This window comes from Rhamphochromis longiceps, linkage group LG11 (genome assembly GCF_057381845.1).
Source record: "Rhamphochromis longiceps isolate RC_006_pf linkage group LG11, R_longiceps_female_GT1.1, whole genome shotgun sequence".
Classification (NCBI taxonomy): Eukaryota; Metazoa; Chordata; class Actinopteri; order Cichliformes; family Cichlidae; genus Rhamphochromis; species Rhamphochromis longiceps.
Genome location: NC_140567.1, coordinates 33,872,040 through 33,893,252, shown reverse-complemented (window position 1 = coordinate 33,893,252; position 21,213 = coordinate 33,872,040). Strand labels below are relative to the sequence as shown.

The window sequence follows — 21,213 nt, the reverse complement described above, 5'->3', positions numbered from 1 at the left end:
TTGCAAGCCAGCCTGAAGAAGGTTCATTGTAACCGAAACGTCGCGTTTTGGCTTGCAAGTATATTTGACTTTTGTAATTTTGAGTTACGCTAAAATAAAGCACTCAGTTATCTACTCAGTCGCAGTTTGTCTCATCCATTAGAAGAGAACGGCTTGACGCTGCTTGTTTTGAATTTTAGCAGCAACGCAGCTAAACAAAGTTTAGAGGCATTGTTCCAATCATGTCCACATGGGAGACAGAGGACAACTGGACCGTGTTTCGCCGGAGAAGAGGCCGGAATGAGGATCGCTACTGGTCGGCCGATATGAGTAGACAAAGGACGGCCCGACACACCAGCTACCCCAGCCGCAACAGCCCGAGGACCTACGCGTCAGTTGTTAGAGGACGGGGACAAAACAATGATTATCGCCCTTTCCAAACACGGGACCGAAATTCGAGAAGGGAACGGCCGGCTGTGAATCACTTTGTGACCCGACACCGGGGAGGGAACTTTCAGCAGAGACCAACCCAAGATAATCGCTATTTAAAACCCACTCGTTCGGAGCGAGCTGGGCCGCCTGAAGATAGAATACAATCAGATGACCCAGATTTTTCTGCCAAGGTCCGTATAATTCACAGACTCATTAAAGCGATCCATCATCTTAAGAATGTATCAAATGACATTTATCCTCCGTCTTTGAATAAGTTACAAATAGAAATCCCTGATGAAGCCTTCTTGTTTTCTATTGATATTGACAGTCTGTACACAAACATTGACATCCAGGAAGGAATTAACTCAGACGAATTTTCCAAAAATATCTGGACAAAAAAAGAGACCGGACAAAGAATTAATACAATTGTTAGAAATCAACCTTACAAGAAATGATTTCAAATTCAACGGGGATTTCTATTTACAGGTAAAGGGTACAGCCATGGGTAAAAAATTCGCTCCAGCTTACGCCAATATTTTCATGGCTGAATGGGAGTCTGAAGCCTTAAGCAAGTGTGTTAAAAAGCCACTATATTATTACAGGTTCCTGGACGACATTTGGGGAATATGGCATCACTCTGAGCAAGATTTTGAAGGGTTCCTGAATACCCTAAATGGCCATAATGCCTCAATAAAGCTTAAATCCACATTTCATAAAACCAAGATTGATTTTCTGGACACGACAACATTCAAGGGCCCAAATTTTCTAACTGACCACAGATTGGATGTAAAAGTGTTCTTTAAACCCACGGATACACATGCCCTACTGTTTAAAACCAGTTTTCACCCAAAACATACATTTGCTGGGCTTATTAAATCACAATTACTCCGTTTTCACAGAATCTGCACGCAGCAATGTGATTTTAAACAGGCCACCAGAATCCTATTTGCGGCACTCGCCACTAGAGGGTATAGTCGCTCTTTCTTAAGAAAGTGCCTTAAATCATTTCTAATAACCAAACCAAACCAATTGATGTGTCCCCCCCATGCTCCCAGTATGGGTGACATATTCCCCTGCGTTGTGCAAATTGGTTGGAACGATTAGGACCCATTTTCAAAAATCTTCTTCAAAGAAACCAAATCTTGACTGACCACAGAATAATCGCAGCCTTTAGGAGGAACAGGAACCTGGGTGATTTTCTTATTAAGGCAAAGGTGCCACCGCTCTCTGAACCTAAGTCCAGAGACCAAGGAAAACAATTTTTTTTCACCACCAGAAGTGGGTACAGAGTCTCTCTCCCTCTCTCTAATAAAAGAAATATTGATATCAGATGGACTAGACAGTTTCCTCTGGCACTGATATTGCATGTACACTTTAGAGATTGTTAGTTTTTATAAAACACAATTTGTTTACAAAGAATTGTGTGGTTATGTTGATTACTGCACAAAAGCACTCAGTGTCTTGTGGAGGCTAAATCCCCTCCACAATTTAATGCAGGAATCTGTCTGCCTTTCTTGTTTTAATATAGTGTTTTTAGTTAATTTATTAGAATTTATATTTTATTATATCTACCACTCTTCCCGTTAGCTCAGAAGCTGAATATTTTCACAATCATTTAATACAAGAACCAGTCAGTCATAAGGGATCGACTACAGTATATTCCAAAGAGGACCATCGAGGGAAGGAGAAGAGGAGCAGAGAAGTTGAACAGGAGTCTCAAAGAAGAAATCTGGATGATCCAGCGGCCCCTAGGACCGTGCAATAAAAACTTTAACGAAAGAGAACTAAATCAAACTGTGACAGGGAGAACATACTCTTTATCTCTGCCTGACCCCATCACACTCAATTAACTGATTTTAATTAGTAGGCCTTCTCTCCACATCATGTCATAGGCTTTTTCTATATCCAAAAAAAAAAAAAAAAAAAAAAAAAAACTGCCACGACCCTCTTTATTTGTGCTTTCCTGACTTTGTGTTCCAAACACAACACCGGATCCCTTGAATTTCTCCCTCTTCTGAACCCACTTTGATTTATCATTTGCTCCATCATTTTACAGATACTCGATGTTAAAGCTATAGGTCTGTAATTTCCTTGGTTTGTATCAACCTTCCCCTGTTGCCCGCCACTGCCTCTTTCCACCTTCTGAAGTGTTCAAGTGAGCTCTGGTCTTAAATCCCTGTAGACATTGATTACACACAGGTGTTGCCAATCCGAGTAGACAACACGCCTTCTTCCCAAGGTGGAAACACTGGTACAATGGAAAAAAACAGCACTCACCTGGAACATGACAGGGTTGTTGTGATTGGGTTTCTCTGTATTACTGTCTTTTTTTGCTGAAAAAAATTTTTTTTGAACTGAACTGAATTTCCACAGCTAGACATGAGCGTGACACTGATAATATCCTTCTTAGAAGGGAGGCTTTCTATACAATCAGTTGAAGGTCTGTATTTGATTTGAAAGCTGTTAAATGAAATAATAAACTAAATTCACAGAAAAACAATAATACAGTTCTTTATGAAAACTAGTTTATTTGATCGAAAAAAACCAAACATAAACACTCAAACAATCATAAAGAACCAGAGAATTTCTCATCGTAATATTGTTGAACCAAACCTTTAAAAAAACAAAACAAAACAGTAGAATATTTCATCACATCATTTTAACTATGTGTAAAGTTCTCTGCAGCAACAAAACTTCTTGCTCTGACCTTCATTTATTTTAAAGGTGGTGTTGCATGCATTGTGAGTCCTTGGGTTACTGACAGTTACAGAACTGAGGACCTGCTGCATCTACATGAAAGTCACATGAGGCACTGGAGGAAAACTGTATAATAATATAATTTTTGTTTGTATAGTTCACTTTGCACTGCTCAGGGTTAGAATCGTGTTTCCACTCTTTCCCAAATGCAGTCGCATTCTTGCAAAACGTCCCTTTCGGGCATTGTGGTCATGATGCTGAACCTGTTCCTGGAGATCTCCTGCAGCTCCTTGATCAGTCCCTCCACAGATGGACTGGGCCAAGTTTTGTTTTCGTCACTTATAAGAATGTATGTCTGTCTCTTGATCAGCTCCAGTCGCTCCAGGTGTCGCAGCTTGTTGAGGAACAGCAGGTCTCTTGTTGGTTCCTCACGGTGGAAGCTACAGAAGACAAGACAGGAAAAAACGTCAGCTCTAGTTGCGTGTTGGCAACGATAGACCCATAATGGGAAATTGTTGAGACGATTTTCTGTAGTGTTTCAGTTGTACTTAAGAAATCAAGACAGAGAAAAGCTTCATTTGCAGCAAAATGTAAATGACGACACTTTTTTCAAGTGAGATGATTTGATGCTGCAGGTCACACATAAACCATCAAATGGAACTTTTACTTTGTAATAGTAATAAAAAATAAAAATCTGCTGGGCATACCGTATCCTAAGAGTCTTGAGTTGAGGAAACAGTGTAGGAAGCCGTTTGCAGAGACTGTCAGCAAAGCGGTTCTTATCTATGTCCAGATGCTCAAGTCGCTGGAGTTGAGATGCAATGGAGCTCATCTGGCATGCGCATATGGATGTTCGCAGTGTCAGACTGGTCACCTGGGATGGAAGGTCTTCCGTATAAGAGGCAAGAAAATTCCCTCCTATAAGGAAAGAAACGACAGGACAGAAGTTACAGAAAACAGTTTTGGCCTGGAGCTTCACACAGCTTCACTTAAAAAAACAAACAAACAAACAAAAGGATGCATGCAAGACAACAGATTTTTGCTTACTACACACACTTACACACACAATACAAAGATTAAATGCATGTTTTGACTCACCAATGATTGAGAGTGATTCCAGCTGTTGCAGATGACTGAGCCAGGAATAGAGGTTGCACTGGAGACCATCCCAGGGGTACCTGTAGTGGACAGCAAGCGACTTGAGTGAAGTCAGACCCCTCAGCGCATCCTCCGACAGGATGATTTCTGTGTAATTGACTAACTCCAAAGAGATCAGTTCTGGGCCGCCGTACTCTCCTACAGGATAAAAGAGGTGGTTAGTTAAACATTTAGTCTCTGTCAGTTAAGTTTAGCATAGTCACACAATACTGCACAACAGGCTGTGTGCTCACAATACTAATCAGAATAATATGTATTTATGAATGTAATCAGAATAATAATTCCTAAGGAAATTATGTGGCTTAGACAGTTGGTCCAAGATAGTAACAGTAATAGACTAAACCAATTAAATAATACAATATATTACAAGAAATAGCACTAATATATACAAATCGCTCAATTATAAACATCAAGAATATTACAGAGGTGAAATATATATAATAATGCAGCATGTGTGCAGCTCAACTGACTTCAATATGATGGGTTTTGTTCCAATATTAAGGCATAATGTCAAGAAAATATTGTATTTTCTTGATGAAAAGCTCTTGTCAAAGGTGTAAAAAGTGACTGTATTGGTTCTGATGCTTGCAAGTGTAAAATATAATCAGGAGACTGGCTTACCTGGGTTTTCTGGGTCCAGTGGGTAGAAGTAGTTGTTGGGCAGTGGCACTGGTGGCTCCCCTTTCATTCCCCAGGATAAGTGTTTGAGTTTCTTCAGGCTTAGCAGCAGGTTGTGGAAGATGCAAGAGGGCACTGGCCTCATCCTCTCAAGCCTTTCACTTTCCTGCTGGTGGAACAGCAAGTACTCCAGGTTAACCAAGTGTGACACGCTATTGATGAACGCCACAGTGTCGTCGCAGGACATCTGAATGTTGCAGACGCTGAGGTGAGTCAACCGCTCGACTAGTTGCTGACTCTGACACTGCACCACGAACGGCCCAACCCAGGTGGCGTTTCGTACCCCAAGACTCGTCAGGTTGGGGAATTCACACAGGTTGTCTAAGTATTTCATCTTGTAATATCGCCGTTCCCTCACACAGACAATGGTGTTGAGCGATGGGAGGGACTTGCTGAGGATTTTCCAATCTTTGGGTCGTAAATGTCGCACTGTGGCACGGCTGACCCCACGGCACTGCACGGTGTCCCAGAATCCAGATGTGTAGCGGGGAAAGTTGGAGAGTCCTGCTGTATAATCCTTCCACAGGGACGGGTGGTCGATGAGATCTCTGAAGTGTCTGCAGCAGAGGCGGGCTGTGTGCTTTTCCTCAGTGTTCAAGTAGCCGAACACCAAAACCCAAACTTCAGGTGGCAGATATGGTAGCTCCTGGACCTTCATGTTGACTGTTTGAGCCATTGCACTTCAATTCCTTACACAAATTCAACCAATGCAGAGGCAGCAGACCTACAATTAATAGTCCTTTGTCCCTGAGTAATCACACTGATTCGCTGAAATGTGAATTTAAAGAAGCTTGTTGAGGTGAAATTTGCTTGTGCCTGTGAGTCACTGAAAACAAGGCCTCCTTGTATTCATCTCCAAACAAATAAATTAATCTCTGACTCAGTCTGGCTTCATGAAACGTGGATATAAAAAGTCATATTATTATTACAATCCTAGATTATTTTCACAAAGCATTTCATGCACACGTTAATTCCCTACAGCCAGCCAAAAAGAAACAAATGAAGGATAATCTGAGATGTGTTTTAACAGAAAAACCACTTTCACTCCCAAAATTACTTAAAACAGGTCAGTAAAGATCTATCCATACTTTAAATGCTTAACTTGACGAAAACAGCATTGCAGTACATCTAACCAGCAGAGATGCTACAACAGGTAAACTTGAACTACACAGCAAATTATAGTTTGTGGCAGAGAATAATCCTTACCTTGCAGGAGTTTCTGAAAAGTGATGAAGAAGCTCTTCCAGCCTGCACACACACTGGGCCAAAGCAGAGTGACCATCCCTGGTCTGTGACCCTTAAAAAGCTTGCTGGTACTTAATTAACATATGACTTTGTCAATAAAATAATCCCTGTATATCCTCCTATTTGTCTGCTGTTGACATCAGTCAAGTGGGGTGTGTCAACGACTCCTTTTACACCTCAAAAACTCTCGATAGGTCAATCAAAGGTGCTTGAGCTCAGGTGGCAGAGCAGGTCAGCCACTAATCAGAAGGTCGGTTGTTCGATCCCAGGCTGCCTCCTGGCTGCATGCCAAATATCCTTGGGAAGATACTAACCCCATGTTTTTGATACAGACCACTGGTGGTGGTCAGAGGGCCCGGTGGCGCCTGTGTCCAGCAGCCTCGCCTCTGTCAGTGCGCCTCAGGACAGCTGTGGCTACAATGTAGCTTGCTATCGCCAGTGTGTGAATGTGTGTGTGAATGGGTGAATGACTGAATGTAGTGTAAAGCGCTTTGGGGTCCTTAAGGACTAGAAAAGCGCTATACAAATGCAGGCCATTTACCATTTACTTGAGGCTGAAGCTCATCACTCCATTGTTGTGTTCCAGACTGCTTGATCACATCACTTACACCCACTAATTTCATGTCCCTTCTCTTTCTCATATGCATCTGAAAGCTCACCATGACATATTGCTGTTGCATGTGTTCATGCAGAATTCCTGTGTAAAACGTCTAAACTAGCACACTTAGAAAACAACACCAGTCACACTGCGCCACCCATTTTTGTCCCTTTTTCTTAGCTAAATGTAAATCAAAGTAAAGAATATTTTCAATGTTTCATTTAAAAGAGTTTATTTCAAGCTTGTAATAACTGAATGTTCTACAGCACCAAAGGTTTTGTAATCACATCAGAGTTACACAGATCTTATCTGCAGTCCATCACTGTATATCAGCTAACTCAGAGGCCAGCAAAAATCTGTTTTTAGCATGTTATTTTCAGCAGCCCAAAATCTGCATGGAGCCACATAAACGTGTGACTACTCTGTAGTAGGTTATTTTTTTTATGCACTTTAACTTTATCCATGATCACTTACAAAAACAGTCCAATTAAAGTAAGAACTGATCTAATCGGTGCGTTGGTGGTTCTTTGTGTCCGGGGATGGGCGTCCGGGTACACACCGGCTCACTCCTTGGCGGCCGCTTATCGGGGCCTGGAGCCTGGGGCTCGCTCGGGCCACTTCGGAGGTGGGGTGCCCCCGGCCTCTCGGCCTGGGGCTCGGTCACTCAGGCGCAGCTGGCTGCCGGCGGAGCTCACGGGCGCGTCACTGCAACTCCCCCTGGCTTCTGCTCCGCGGCTGCTGAGTGAGCCCTCATCTGGGACTCTCCTCAGCTCTTTCCGGGACAGTGGCGCAGCTGGCCCTCTGTTGGTCTTCCTTGGTCTCTTGTGTTCTGGGGGCCTCTGGATGTCTGGAGTTTTGATCTCCTCCACACCTGCTTCACGCCCTGGAGGACGGGGCTGTGGCCCCCCCACACCCTCTAGCAGATTATTACATGAAGGAACCTTTTAAAAAAACAAAAAACAAGCGCGTCCATGCTCACAGGTGTACACACGGGTGATCACACCCACAAACTACACCCTTTTTGGCTCCTACCTCAAAGCACACTGTGTTCTGTTGATCTTATGTGCTGCACAATAATGTTTAACATTTAGTATTTACTGTCATATTCCCATATATCATTGTGATGTTGTTTATTCTATTACTCTTGTTCTCTTCTGCTTGCTTTCTTTTTTCTTTCTCAGCAGGTGATCCAGGTGATTGATATATGCATTTTTTTCTCTGCCCGTTCTGTTGGTTTTTGTCTTGTGCCCTTCTCCCCCGTCCCTCTTCTCAGCTGTTTCTCTTTCCCTCTTTCTTTCTCCCCTTCTTTCCCCCAGTCAAGTCTGTCCCGTATTCAGTAAGTGAAAATAAAATAAACAATAAAAGGTGAATCAAATGGACCATTACGGCAAGGCTGGGATGGTCAGTTTGGTAAAGTAAATCTGTTGGGCATCTTTCTTTGCCTTTAGACAACAATTCTGATGGCAAAAGAGCCAAACGGGACAGGCCAAAAAAAAAAAAAAACTGATCTAATCTTTAGATGATGATTAATTTCTTCCAAATCCTTTTGGAGCAGCTAGAGCGGGGGTGTTCAACTCCAGTCCTCGAGAGCTACACACCTGAATCAAATGCTAGCTTGTTATCAAGCCTTTGCCAAACTTGATGGCACGCTGAAGCACATCTGATTCAGCTGTGTTGGAGTAGGGATGCGTCTAAAAGCTGCAGGACAGTAGCTCTCGGGGAATCTAGTTGAACATCCCCGCTCTAGCTGCTACAAATGGATTTGGAAGAAATTTATCATCATCATCATCTAAAGATTAGATCAGTTCTTACTTTGATTTGACTGTTTTTGATACAGTTAAAGTGCATAAACAAATAACCTACTACAGAGCTAGAGGATCGTTTCTACAGACTGAAGAATGGCAATAAAGATCTTCACGTTTCCTATCACAGTTAATACATGCATAAAATTTGTGCCAAATATTTTATGTAGAGTATGTCAGTAAATTTCAGCTGAGGGGACTCTGTGATCATTTTGTACAGGTCTGGAGGATTTTCATTCAACAGTGAATAAAAGTTCTAAATAGAAATACGATAACAAGCTTAATGCTCTCTAATTAATTTCCCCCATGAAACCATACAAAAGTATTACAAATAAGATAATAACAAAATAACAGTTTAACATTATAACACACATCTAACTGAAAACTGATTCTCCCCCGCAGAGCCAGTTAGAAAAAAGTAAATGACGGGAGAATGTGAGATGGTTTTAACAGAAGTATCGACCACTTTCTCCCACCAAAACCACTGCAAACATCTTTTTAATGATGCACTAGCATAACAAAGAAACAGAGAAAGCAGGGACGAGAGGGCGTCGTACAACTGTGAATTAAACAAAACCTGCATAACCTTTATCTGCTGTTTGCAATCTACATGTATTCGTCTCAGGGCTGGCTGGGTCAACGAGTCTCAACAGCTCTCTGTAGCTAAAGACCTCAAAAGAGGGGTTAAAGTTCATGCCTGGTCTAAACCAGTCAGCCGTTTTCAGACATGCAAAAAAGCTACACACTGTTCTACACATTAAAGGACAGAAGTGCATGTGAGAGTGGGAAAAACTATGGGAAAACATAGGTGCCACTTAAAGGAAACTATTAAAGAAGCAGCACCAGAGTCAGAAAAAAATCAAATGTATTTAAGTGTTATTTAATAAAAATCACTTGTGGCTCAGAATCAGTATTTATGGGCAATTCTATCCTCTTAAGCGTGAATGATCGGTCTACTAGAAAATTAATCAGTTACCTGAAAAAATACCTGAAAACAAATTTTAGTTTAAATGAAACAAAATGGTTAAAATAATTGTAATATTATCTTTTATTATTAAAATCTTAATCACAGTCAGTTTGTTAAAATGTTTTTGGGGGCAACAAAAAATATATTCTATATGAAAAAATCTTACAGCATAAATTTAGCTTAATTCAAATCTCTACTGGCTCAATGCACCAAAATAGATTTGTCACATGAAGATGCCCAAAGACTTTGAAACACAAAGAATAAACTCGTGCATAATGTTGAATCAATCATTGATGATAAGTCATATCAACTTTTTAAAAGTGAATATGTAATGTTTGTAAAAACTTTGTTTTTTGTTGTTTTATCAAAGAAGTGATGAGCAGTTTGCATCAGCATAATCAAAAATCAACACTTTAACTCTAGTTTGGTCATTTTTATTCATTTTGTTTGAGTGCAGCTGAGCTCCGTCGGATCTATTTTAAGCTGAAGAAGTGAAGCTGGCCAAGAAGCGTAACAGTGAGGTAAGCTGTCCTCATATCACTGTGTTACTGTACATCAACATGAGAGTAGACACTGCTGATTTTTAGAATGTGAATCAGCTGTGAGACAAGCCAGGAGAGAAAAGCTGGTCATTATGTGGACTTACTCTCTGCAATGGACACATAAATACCAGAAAATGCAACTCTTCGATTTCCTTTCCAATTAGTTTTTCTAAAGACTCCTAAAAACTTTCATTCTTGTGTATTGTAAGAATTCCTAAGCAATGCAAATAAAGTATTTAGTGACGAAAGTAACTTGAAAAAATATACAAAATGCAAAGAGTTGATAAAAATAAAAACATGGGTAAACATGCACAAGGAGAACAGAGTGATAAATGATAAGGTGGAGACCATATGCACCAGTGATTGGACACATGAAAACAACCGTGAAAGGTGAAAACAATCGTTAACAACCTTTAACACCTTCAACAGCTCGACCCTCATTAGTGTCACCTGTAGTTGTCACACTAATGAGGGTGGAGCAGAAAAACCATAAAAGAGGGAAACAAAGGAAACAGACACACAAAGAGACTTCTTACATAAACAACAGAGTGTCACACTAACAGTTTTTTTTTTTAGATTTAATTTCTGAACCTAACAGAATGTAATGCAATAACAGGCTTTGAGTTTTTTGTGATGTGGCTAAAATCAATGTTTTACATGCAAGTCTGCTTTAAGTTTAACATCCTGCAAGATTCCGCTGTTTTCTAACAGGTTATTTTCCCAGTGTCCAATCATTATATTACGTTACGTTAGGGTGGGCAAGTCAAGAACGGTGAGATAAAGACCAAATGAACCAATCTAAAGAAAATGTTGCACATACATTGTCAGAGCAATTAATATCTTTATCAGGCTTGTCATAAAAATGCCTGGAGGTCAGAAACTATCCAGCACCCTGAACGGCTTTTTATCCTCTCTCTCTCTCTCTCTCTCTCTCTCTCTCTCTCTCTCTCTCTCTCTCTCTCTCTCTCTCTCTCCTTTTCATTAACAACAACTTGCTATTGAAATTTCACTTATCAGTGCTGGGGCATATTTATCCCTCTCCAATTTTCTTCCAATATATATTAGAAAATCAGTTCGGTTTAAATGCTCAGTTTGTTTTTCCACAAGTTAACAGGACTTCATGACCATGGTGAATAGGTCAGATAAATCTTCAAATTAAATAATAATAATAATAATAATAAAGTATTGTGCAGGGTTTTCACCAAGTAGGCCAATAACTACAAAGACCTAAAATAAATTCATGTTCTAAGTTAGATGTATTCAGGGCTGGACTGGGCCAAAAATCGGCCCGGGCATTTAGACTAGAGACCAGCCCACCAGGTACTATAGGAAAAACCATAAAGCCTTTGAATGAAAACAAACGCTGTTGTCACAGTGATGTACACTGTCTTGTTGGTATATATGTATCAATCTAATAAACTTAAACCTACACCATCCTAAACAGTACCCGAAAGTAGACTGCTTGGTCGAGTTAACCTCCTGAACTATCTACAACACAGGGTGAAAACCTGAAATTAAGACAGAGAAGACTAGAGGTGAGACGTGATCATTACTGATGACAGATTTAGATATATTTTCATAAACCATTCATTTGCCACATCAATAAACAGTATGGCAGGGCAAAATATTTTTTCTAACATGGCAACCTTTAAAAAGTGAAAGGAGACAGAAAGACAGGTGAGAAAGAATACAACTTAATTGACTTTTTGATGGCATTTTACACACAGTACTGGTACAGTATCTAGAAAATGTGGGAAAATACTGGCATCATATACAGTACTTAGCTACTTCTGAAGAAAATATGATGGGACCCTAAAAAAAATTACTATGTACAGTAATGGATTTCTATACATTTTACATCAGATGAAAACGTTTGCTGTAAGATTCAGATAACTATTTGTTAAAAGCGAGACATGAGAATAAGAAAGAAAAGTATATCTTTGTGTTCCCCTCTCCCTGTTAATGCCCTACCTGCCCCCCTGGCAAAACTTTGCTAGATCTGCCCCTGCACAGTTACCAGCTGTCAGCTACCTAGAAAAGGATCCTGGTGTTATTTCTCTCTCAGAAACAGTTTATAACTTCCCTTCAACTCATTCATGTCACCTAAAAGGTAAACCTGTTTCTCCATCACCTGTTCAGCTCTGATGATTCAGTAAGGACATCTCCTGGGCCCTATTTCAGGAAGCCGGTTTAGTGCAAACTCTGAGTAAGTATACCCTGAGTTAACGAAAACTCTGGGTTTTCGGTTTCACAAAGCGAGTTTAGATTAATTCTGAGTGAGTTACTATGACGACACACTCCGTGAAGCTAACCTACCCCCTAGCAGGTTTACTTCAACTAACCCTGACCTTCTCCGCCTCTTTGTCGGAAACCTGACTGTAGGAAGTGTCAGACATGGCCTGCCCCTTCCTTGAAGAGCCAGTAGATGTTGAAGCCCAAATTCTCCGCAGAGCTCTCCGCCGGGAGAGAGTGATTAGAGCGCGTTCGGACATTTTATCATTTCCTGATGATTTCCTGTGTGAACGTTACCGTTTTTCAGCACAATCTATAATTTATTTGAATAACCTCCTCAGGCCTAATACTGCTCATGTGACACATCGCGGACATTCTCTCAGTTCTGTACATATTATTTGTATTGCACTTCGGTTTTTTGCAAACGGGAGCTTTCTGTATAATATTGGTGACGCTGAGCACGTTTCCAAGGCTGTTTCCGTCTGTCGGGCAGTCAGGAATGTTACAGTTGCACTGAAACGTCTCCTGTACTCGTTTGTGGTGTTCCCCGGTCATAGACCCACAAGATTCATCAAAGAGGGATGCCACAAAATTGCAAGTATCAGGATGAACGAAACTTAATTCATGATGTGGTGATATTTGAACTACTACTTAAATTTTACATTTATGTTCACGGTTCCCAGGCGTGATTGTCTGTATAGATGGCACTCACATTCCAATCATTGCTCCTTCAGTAAATGAAGGAGACTATGTGTTAAAGATATTCTATTTTAACAAGTACTCAGATGCAATGAAATATCACTCAGACACTTAGAGCAGTTTTAAACGTGCACGGGTGAGAGACTCAGGGAGAGACTCACACACCTCCTTGGTGCAGTCTGGCTTTATTTATACACATCATGAAGCATACAAAAAAGGAAATATCATCCTTATCTTGTCAAGAACGCAGGTGTGGTTTCTCAAAAACTTTGTGTTTTCTACTAGTGATGGGATTTCCGGCTCTTTTTAGAGAACCGGCTCTTTCGGTTCGGCTCACTAAAAAGAGCCGGCTCTTTCGGCTCCGAACCGGCTCTTCAGGTTGTTTTGTTGCTTTAATTAATTTATTATTAACAATAATATAAAATTATGCACAAAAGGAATTACTAACGTAAAAACAAGTGGTTTTATTTATATATGTTTATATATAAATATATGCGGTGGCCCCTAGAGACAAAACACGTACAAACTCCAAAACACATTTCTAGCATGAACTGAACTTCCAAAGCAGAGCTACTAGATCACTTAAATGACACAATTGAAAGCATGTGTGTATTGTTTGTGTATTTATACACAGGCACTCATATATATATATATATATATATATATATATATATATATATATATATATATATATATATATATATATATATTCAAATAATTTAAAAAAAAAAGTTCATTTACCTGTTATTACCACACACCAAATCCGGTCATTGGTACTTGCTGGCTTGTGTAGCCACAAGATAACAAAGGCTCAACACTGCGCCCAGCATCCTGGAGCACTTCTGTTGTTCTTTTGTACGTGTTTTGAGTTTTTATGTGCTTCTGAGTTTTTATATGCTTCTGAGTTTTTACGTGCTTCGGAGTTTGTACGTGTTTTTACGTGTTTTGGAGTTTGTACGTGTTTTTACGTGTTTTGGAGTTTGTACATGCTTCAGAGTTCGTACGTGATTTGAAGTTTGTATGTGCTTTGTTTCTAGGGGCCACCGTAAATATACTTTTATTTATTCACTCCACATAAAATGTAATAAATAAATCATCTAATACAAAAATCAACTATTCACATTTCAAGTTTTAACTATTTACATTTTCAGCTTTTTCCTTTCACAAATTTAAAGTGAAAAGAACACAAAACACTGCAAACCACAACACAATTAAATATAAATTATAATATGAAAACTAAAAGAACATGCATATTCTCTGTCATATGGACCTGCATAAATAAACTTTCTCAATCCTTTATCATCTGCAACCGAAAATAGTTGTGGATGATTACTATACCTTTCTAATGTTGTTGTCCCTGCCTCTCTTTCTCTCTCTCTGGCTCTGTTCCTGTGCTACTGAGTGTAACTACCGCCCCTCCCCCCTCTGCCCAGCGTAAAGCACAAGGCTCGCGTGCAGAGTGAAGCGGAAAAAAAGTGCGAGAGAGAGGCTGAGAGAAAGGAAAAAAAACAAAAACAAAAAAAAACCACGTGACGGATCGCGTCGTTCACGTCAAAGAGCCGGCTCTAAGAGCCATTTCGTTCGCGAACGACCCATCACTATTTTCTACAAGGTTGTTTCTTACTCGTGGGTGGCGGTTTCCTGCTAGTGTGAAGGCAAACAGTGACAATGTGAAGGCAAAAGAGTGATTATGTGAAAGCAAACAGTTTCCGTTATAAAGTAGGGAGCAAGCAATTAAAATATACAGCTGGTTGAGTACAGAAGAGAAATATAAACACTCTTAGTTGATTATTATATGAATAATAAAACCTTTAAAAACAAAAATACTCTGACACTATGTGAACAGGAAGTCTTTCCACAGCATTCATGTACAGGTACATAGTTCCCTGTAGCATTTCAAACTAACAAATCATTTCATTATAGTAATGGATGCTAATTTGTGTTCTCTGCACTGTGAAGATCATATGTGATGCTGCCAACATTATCACAAATGTGGAAGCCAACTGCTCAGCCTCTGTGAGTGGTGGTGGTGGAGGACCCCCACCTGTTTTTCGGGCCTCCGCTTTTTTTTCTGTTGGCTATAACGGGTCACATTTGAGCATACAGAGTAAGCAAATATGTACTTGTAATGTGCTCAGATAATTTCAATAAGTGCTTACAGAAAGAAAATTAATGTAGCCTCTAACTGCAATTGATTTACATCGGACAAACAGACCAAGCACTATGGCTCATAATACAATTACACCTTACCTGTTTGGACTATATTTTTATATTTCATTTTTACTTGCTGCCAGGAACGTTTGGGGCCTGTTGGGTTGCACCTGCGCTCACATCACATCACAAAATAAAATGTATAAAATACAAAACAAAATAAAATATAATAAAATAACGTGTTAAATGGGTGGAAATCCCTAGATCAATGTTTAAATTAACACTCACGCATTGACTCTGTCGGCTATGTTTTGCCATGCATGCTCCCTTTCTTTTGCAGCTGAGGCTGTGTTACTTTTTTTCCGCAAAATTTGCATGTTATCGGCATATGCTGCCATCAGAATTTCGGCCTCAAGCGCTGTAAAATACATTGACCGCGCCTTTTTTCCCTCCGTCTCCATGTATCCTTTATGTATCCTCGTGCGCGTGCTTAATTTGGGGTTAAAGCAACTCCGCGTTGATTGAACTAATTGTTATCAGCCTTTCTGAAACCGAATATTCCGAGTTGGACAGTTCGGGGTTACTCAACCCTGAGTATCGTTTTTCACTCTGAGTTTTCTCCGCTGATAAACAAACAAGAGAGAAAAGCCGATCAGCTGATCATTGCTCAGTTTCATGATTGAAGTAGAAACAGGAGGGAGGGGGAGAGAATGAGAGAAGAAGAGGCAGCTGTGCAGCAAAGACAGAATAACTCCAACTTTGTCTTTTTCATTGTAGCTGAAGTCCGGGACAAACTGCGTTCCTTTTCACCTCAATACAAAATGCGCAATATTTTCTCTGAATACGAGACGAGTCCCTTTTTTTACCGGATGGTTGGAAACTCTAATAACTAACCTTACAAATAAAATAAGATAAAACAAGTTCAACATCAATAATATCATAGCACCCGCCCAGCAATATAGAAACTCCGTCATGCTCCGTCATTCGGAGGTGGGGTGCCCCCGGCCTCTTGGCCTGGGGCTCGGTCACTCAGGCACAGCTGGCTGCCGGCGGAGCCCATGGGCACGTCACTGCAACTCCCCCTGGCTTCTGCTCCGCGGCTGCTGGGTGAGCCCTCATCTGGGACTCTCCTCAGCTCTTTCTGGGACAGTGGCGCGGCTGCCCCTCTGTTAGTCTTCCTTGGTCTCTTGTGTTCTGGGGGCCTCTGGATGTCTGGAGTTTTGATCTCCTCCATACCTGCTTCATGCCCTGGAGGACGGGGCTGTGCCCCCCCCCCCATCCTCTAGCAGATCATTACATGAAGGTACCTTTTAAAAAAACAAGCACGTCCATGCTCACAGGTGTACACACAGGTGATCACACCCACAAACTACACCCTTTTTGGCTCCTACCTCAAAGCACACTGTGTGCTGTTGATCTTATGTGCTGCACAATAATGTTTAATATTTAGTATTTACTGTCATATTCCCATATATCATTGTGATGTTGTTTATTCTATTACTCTTGTTCTCTTCTGCTTGTTTTCTTTTTTCTTTCTCAACAGGTGATCCAGGTGATCGATATATGCATTTTTTTTTCTTTTTTGTTTTTCTCTGCCCGTTCTGTTGGTTTTTGTCTTTTGCCCTTCTCCCCCGTCCCTCTTCTCAGCTGTTTCTCTTTCCCTCTTTCTTTCTCCCCTTCTTTCCCCGAGTCAGGTCTGTCCTGTATTCAGTAAGTGAAAATAAAATAAACAATAAAAGGTAAATCAAATGGACCATTACGGCAAGGCTGGGATGGTCAATTTGGTAAAGTAAATCCGTTGGGCATCTTTCTTTGCCTTTAGACAACAATTCTGATGGCAAAAGAGCCAAACGGGACAGGCCAAAAAAAAAAAGAAAGAAAAAAAGAATGAAATGAAAATAATTTGAATGAAAACAACGGAATTAGAATGAACAGAACAGAATATGAATGAAAACAATGGAAGTTGAACGAAAGCAACAGAATTTGAATGAAAACAATGGAAGTTTAAAACAAACAACAGAATTAGAATGAAAACAACATAATTAGAATGTACAGAACAGAGTTTGAATGAAAACAATGGAATTAGAATGAAAACAACGGAATTTGAATGAAAACAACAGAATTTGAACGAAAACAACAGAATTTGAATAAAAAGAGTAGAATTAGAATGAAAACAAAATCATTTGAATGAAAACAACGGAATTTCAATAAAAAGAATGGAATTAGAATGAAATGAAGAAAAAAAAAAAGAGAGAGAAAAAAAAAAAGAAACTCCGTCATGCTAGCTAGTACACAGTACGAGTTATTGTAACTGACTGTAAAAAGTCAGCATAACGAAAATAAACTCCACCTAAACTTGGTTTATATCTGACCCAGATAGACTGCAGGTCATAACTTCTTACCTGAAGTTCAGTTCACCGCCTCGGGTCTCTGCTCCTCCTGCCTTTCCGTCATCCACCTGCCAGCGTGTTACATCTGCTGGCCTCCACCACTTGCTAATGTTACTGAATCTCTGGATTCAGTAACATTAGCAAGCAATTGAGTTATTTTTACACACCTCCCAGCATCTGGCCAATCCACCACCTTTCAGTGTTTATGAAGTACACTTCATGGCACTCCTGCTTGCATATCTCTGACATCTTAGTGGTGCAGCAGCCGTCGATAGAGCCAGCCCTGCAAACCTGTGGATGGACGTTGCAGTGGACAGTGGGAGGATGCATCCTTAAGCTCTCTTTGCAGACCACCCTATGTGATTCTCCACTTGCCGACTAGATGAGACAAACCGCAGGACACAGTTGCAGCACCCCATCCATGTCTGATCTATCTTCAGCAGATCCAGCAACACTGCCAGGGACTTCCTGGCATGTATTGGAGTTGTGACAGAAATGGTCCGGGAACAGGATACTCAGGTTAATCTCGTGTGGACACATGTACATAGCTGCAAACATTGTAGTCTTCAAATGCTGCTTATGCATTGCACATTTGTTTTTGTTGTTGTTTTTGTTGTTGCTGATATGTACTCTCTTTATTTGTAATTATGACTTGGCATCATGTCAATACCTGTTGATTAAATGGATTCAGTGACTATTACTGTTTGATTCCATTTATTGCGAAAATAAGACTTGTAACGTCCAACACAAAGGGCACAATGTCACCAAATGATTTAAAGGAAAGTGTCTGCAATGCAGGAAATAGAAGGTGTCTGGTGCCTGGAAAATCATCTCAACACACAAATGTCACAGAACTGTCAAAGAAAATTAGAGGGGCGCAGCAGTCATTTTGGGATCAGACGTTCCAGGATTGAAAAAAGTCTGTCCCTTCGCTCCTTGCTCTCCTGCGCCCTTCTCTCCTCTGCCTCCCTTTGTTGCTGCATGTCCTCCCTGATGAGGTTGAGCAGCTCGTCATCCCGATCCCATTTCCTCTTCCTTGCTGTTGTCCGTGGCTGACTGTCTCCCTCATCAGTGTCAGATTCTGCTACGTTCTGGTCACCCACTGCTGAACTTGGCCCTGGAGTGTCCTCAGGGAGAGTGGACAGTAGGAAAGGGGGCCTGATGGACGGCCTCTATCCTATTACTTCGTCCATGAGCGCATACCAGGGCCAAGTGGCAGCAGTGGGCTTCCCACTTACACCCTCGCCTGACCCTGGATACTTGCAGTCCTAAAGGCAGGGGAAATAAAAACACGACAGTTAACACATGATAACACCACAACACTTCTTAGCAGGTGTACATTTACTAACTTGTGTCCTCGTGACTTATCTGCTTGAGAAGAACATACTTTGTATTTTGTCTTGAGGTTATCCCACTTTTTCCCTGCCTGCAAGGGGGTGACTGTCCCCTGCAAGCCCATCTTCTCCAGTATAGTCCTGATCACACCTGAAAAATAAGAGCAGACAGAAACCTTTGCAACTATGTTGATCCCCACATCCGAATGTTTGCACATCAGCACGCCAGAGTGATACCGAATGGACATCACAGGTTCTGTGCAGCATGAGGGTTCATGAAATTACACTCATATATGGGTGTGAATTGATTTGTTCTTGTACCTCCATGCAACAGTGGCAGTATTCTTCACCCCAGTGAAGAGGTGGTTGCAATCTGATGAGGAGAGTTGTTTGCTCTTTGTTCCCTGCAACGTATCACAGACCGATTAATTAGCAAGATATAACGTAGCTGTATGTGAGTGGCAATGCATGACAAACTGCTGGGGCCACCATACTAGTTCACGTGTAATCTATCACGGGGATTCTATGGATTATAAGCTAAACACAGGCATATGCCCAGAGACTACCAACAGAACCGCTATGGGGTTTTCACTTTTGTAACACCAGATTTTCAAGTACTTACATTTGAATGCGGATTCCTCTCCCACTGTCACGCCCGGTTCGCCCGCCATTGTTCCGATCCAAAATCCTTCTACTGGTTCGGAATTTATGCGGCAGGTGGCCCGCAATGACTCCTGGGATATAGTAGGAAATGAAGGATACATCGGACCCATCCTTAGAATTCAGGGCAAAGTAGGACGCATTTGTCGCCACATTTTGAGTACTCTTTGGATTCGGACAGCCTTCGTCACGTCGCTGTGACGTCATTGCCTCCAAATGTGGCATTGGCGTATCCTTTCCCTGGTTTCAGACACGACTAACCTTCAAATTCGCAGAGAGGTAGGACGCATTTGTCGCCACATTTTGAGTGCTCTTTGAATTCGGACAGCTTTCGCCAAGTCGCTGTGACCTCATTGCATCCAAATATGGCATTTTAAGCATCCTTCCCCTGAATTCGGACACAGACAAAGTTGCAACATGTTTGCGTAGCTGTGTTGACCTAAGGAGTTCAGGACTTTGTGCACCACAGTCATTTGCATAAATCCTGAGACAGTCCTGTCCTCTGTAAGGAGTCAAACAGTTGGGTCTTGCAAAGAGGAAGGGGTTTTCTTCCGGGACTCCACACTCTAGTCTTCTGCTTATGAGCTGCGTTAGGGCTTCAAACATGTCTGGTGATAACAGTACAGCAACCTTTCGGCCTCTTTTACCCTTAATTTCAACACGATTGAAATGTGCACACAGTTGTTGCTCAAACTTAGAGAGGCCAACTGCAACATCCTTATGTAGGGCAGCTGTGTCCCTTTGAAGAAACGCTTCCAGCTGCATCTTTGAAACCTCTCCTCCTCTTCTTCGATTGAATAAAATAATTTTTGACAGAGTTATTCTGCAAAGTTCCCCATAGGCTTGTGGTGATGGATTATTTTTCAATTTCTCTGATGCTGAATTTGCCATCTTTTCAAGCTATTGGTGAAGACGCTGCACATCCTCAGTGAAAGGGAGTGTGGATGGCTTGTTAAAGTGCTTGTCACTCAGAGTTGTTAAAGCTCTGTGAAGGATAAGCTCAGACCATTTTGATGCGTACAGTTTTTTTTAAAGTCTGGGTTGACTTTTCCAGCTCATTGTCTTCTGCTGTCAGAGCCCTACACTGTATGATGTTAAATATCTTGTGCAATGAGTGACCCAACTTTAGAGCAAGACTTGGAGTTGTATAGGAGAGCCTGTCTTCATCAAACCCAGCCACCTCCTTGACAGCTTGGATAAGTTTATGAAAATTTGCAGGTCTGATCCCATCCTCAAGGTTGTATATCGAATCTTCCTTGAGAAGAATGTAAAAGTCACTTCGCACAGCAGCAGAAACTTCATCATCTTTCATCACAGTTAAAAGCTTCCATACACCTTGGGATATTTGTTGACACAGTGTTGAGTCCACCATCATGGACAAGGACAAGACTTTTTCTTCCTGCCTTTTCATCAGCCTCCATCGTTTTGAGAGACATTTACGAGGTCTCTCCGAAGGTACATTCCTTGACAATACATGCAGTGCACATTAGTGATGTGCGATGCCACTGATTTTCTTTCCAATCCGATACCAAGTAATATTCAGGGTGGTATCGACGATACTGATCCGATACCGATACTTTGTACAAAAAGTTATTTTATTCATTGTATCTCAAATCATAGCATCATAATGATTACAGGACATCAGATTA

The 21,213-nt window shown here is 41.1% G+C and overlaps 1 protein-coding gene and 1 pseudogene across 1 annotated transcript; both read right to left on the bottom strand.

The window, feature by feature from the left end:
- Positions 1-3,286: 3,286 nt before the first annotated feature.
- LOC146659644 (uncharacterized) lies at positions 3,287-5,620 on the bottom strand. The gene is made up of 4 exons (XM_085421912.1): positions 4,888-5,620; positions 4,207-4,404; positions 3,816-4,026; positions 3,287-3,548 (listed from the first exon to the last, which is right to left on the bottom strand). The coding sequence occupies exons 1-4, from the start codon at positions 5,618-5,620 to the stop codon at positions 3,287-3,289; spliced, it is 1,404 nt and encodes a 467-aa protein (XP_085278038.1).
- Positions 5,621-18,454: 12,834 nt separating this feature from the next.
- LOC146659643 (uncharacterized) lies at positions 18,455-19,575 on the bottom strand (annotated as a pseudogene).
- Between the last annotated feature and the right edge of the window lie 1,638 nt (positions 19,576-21,213).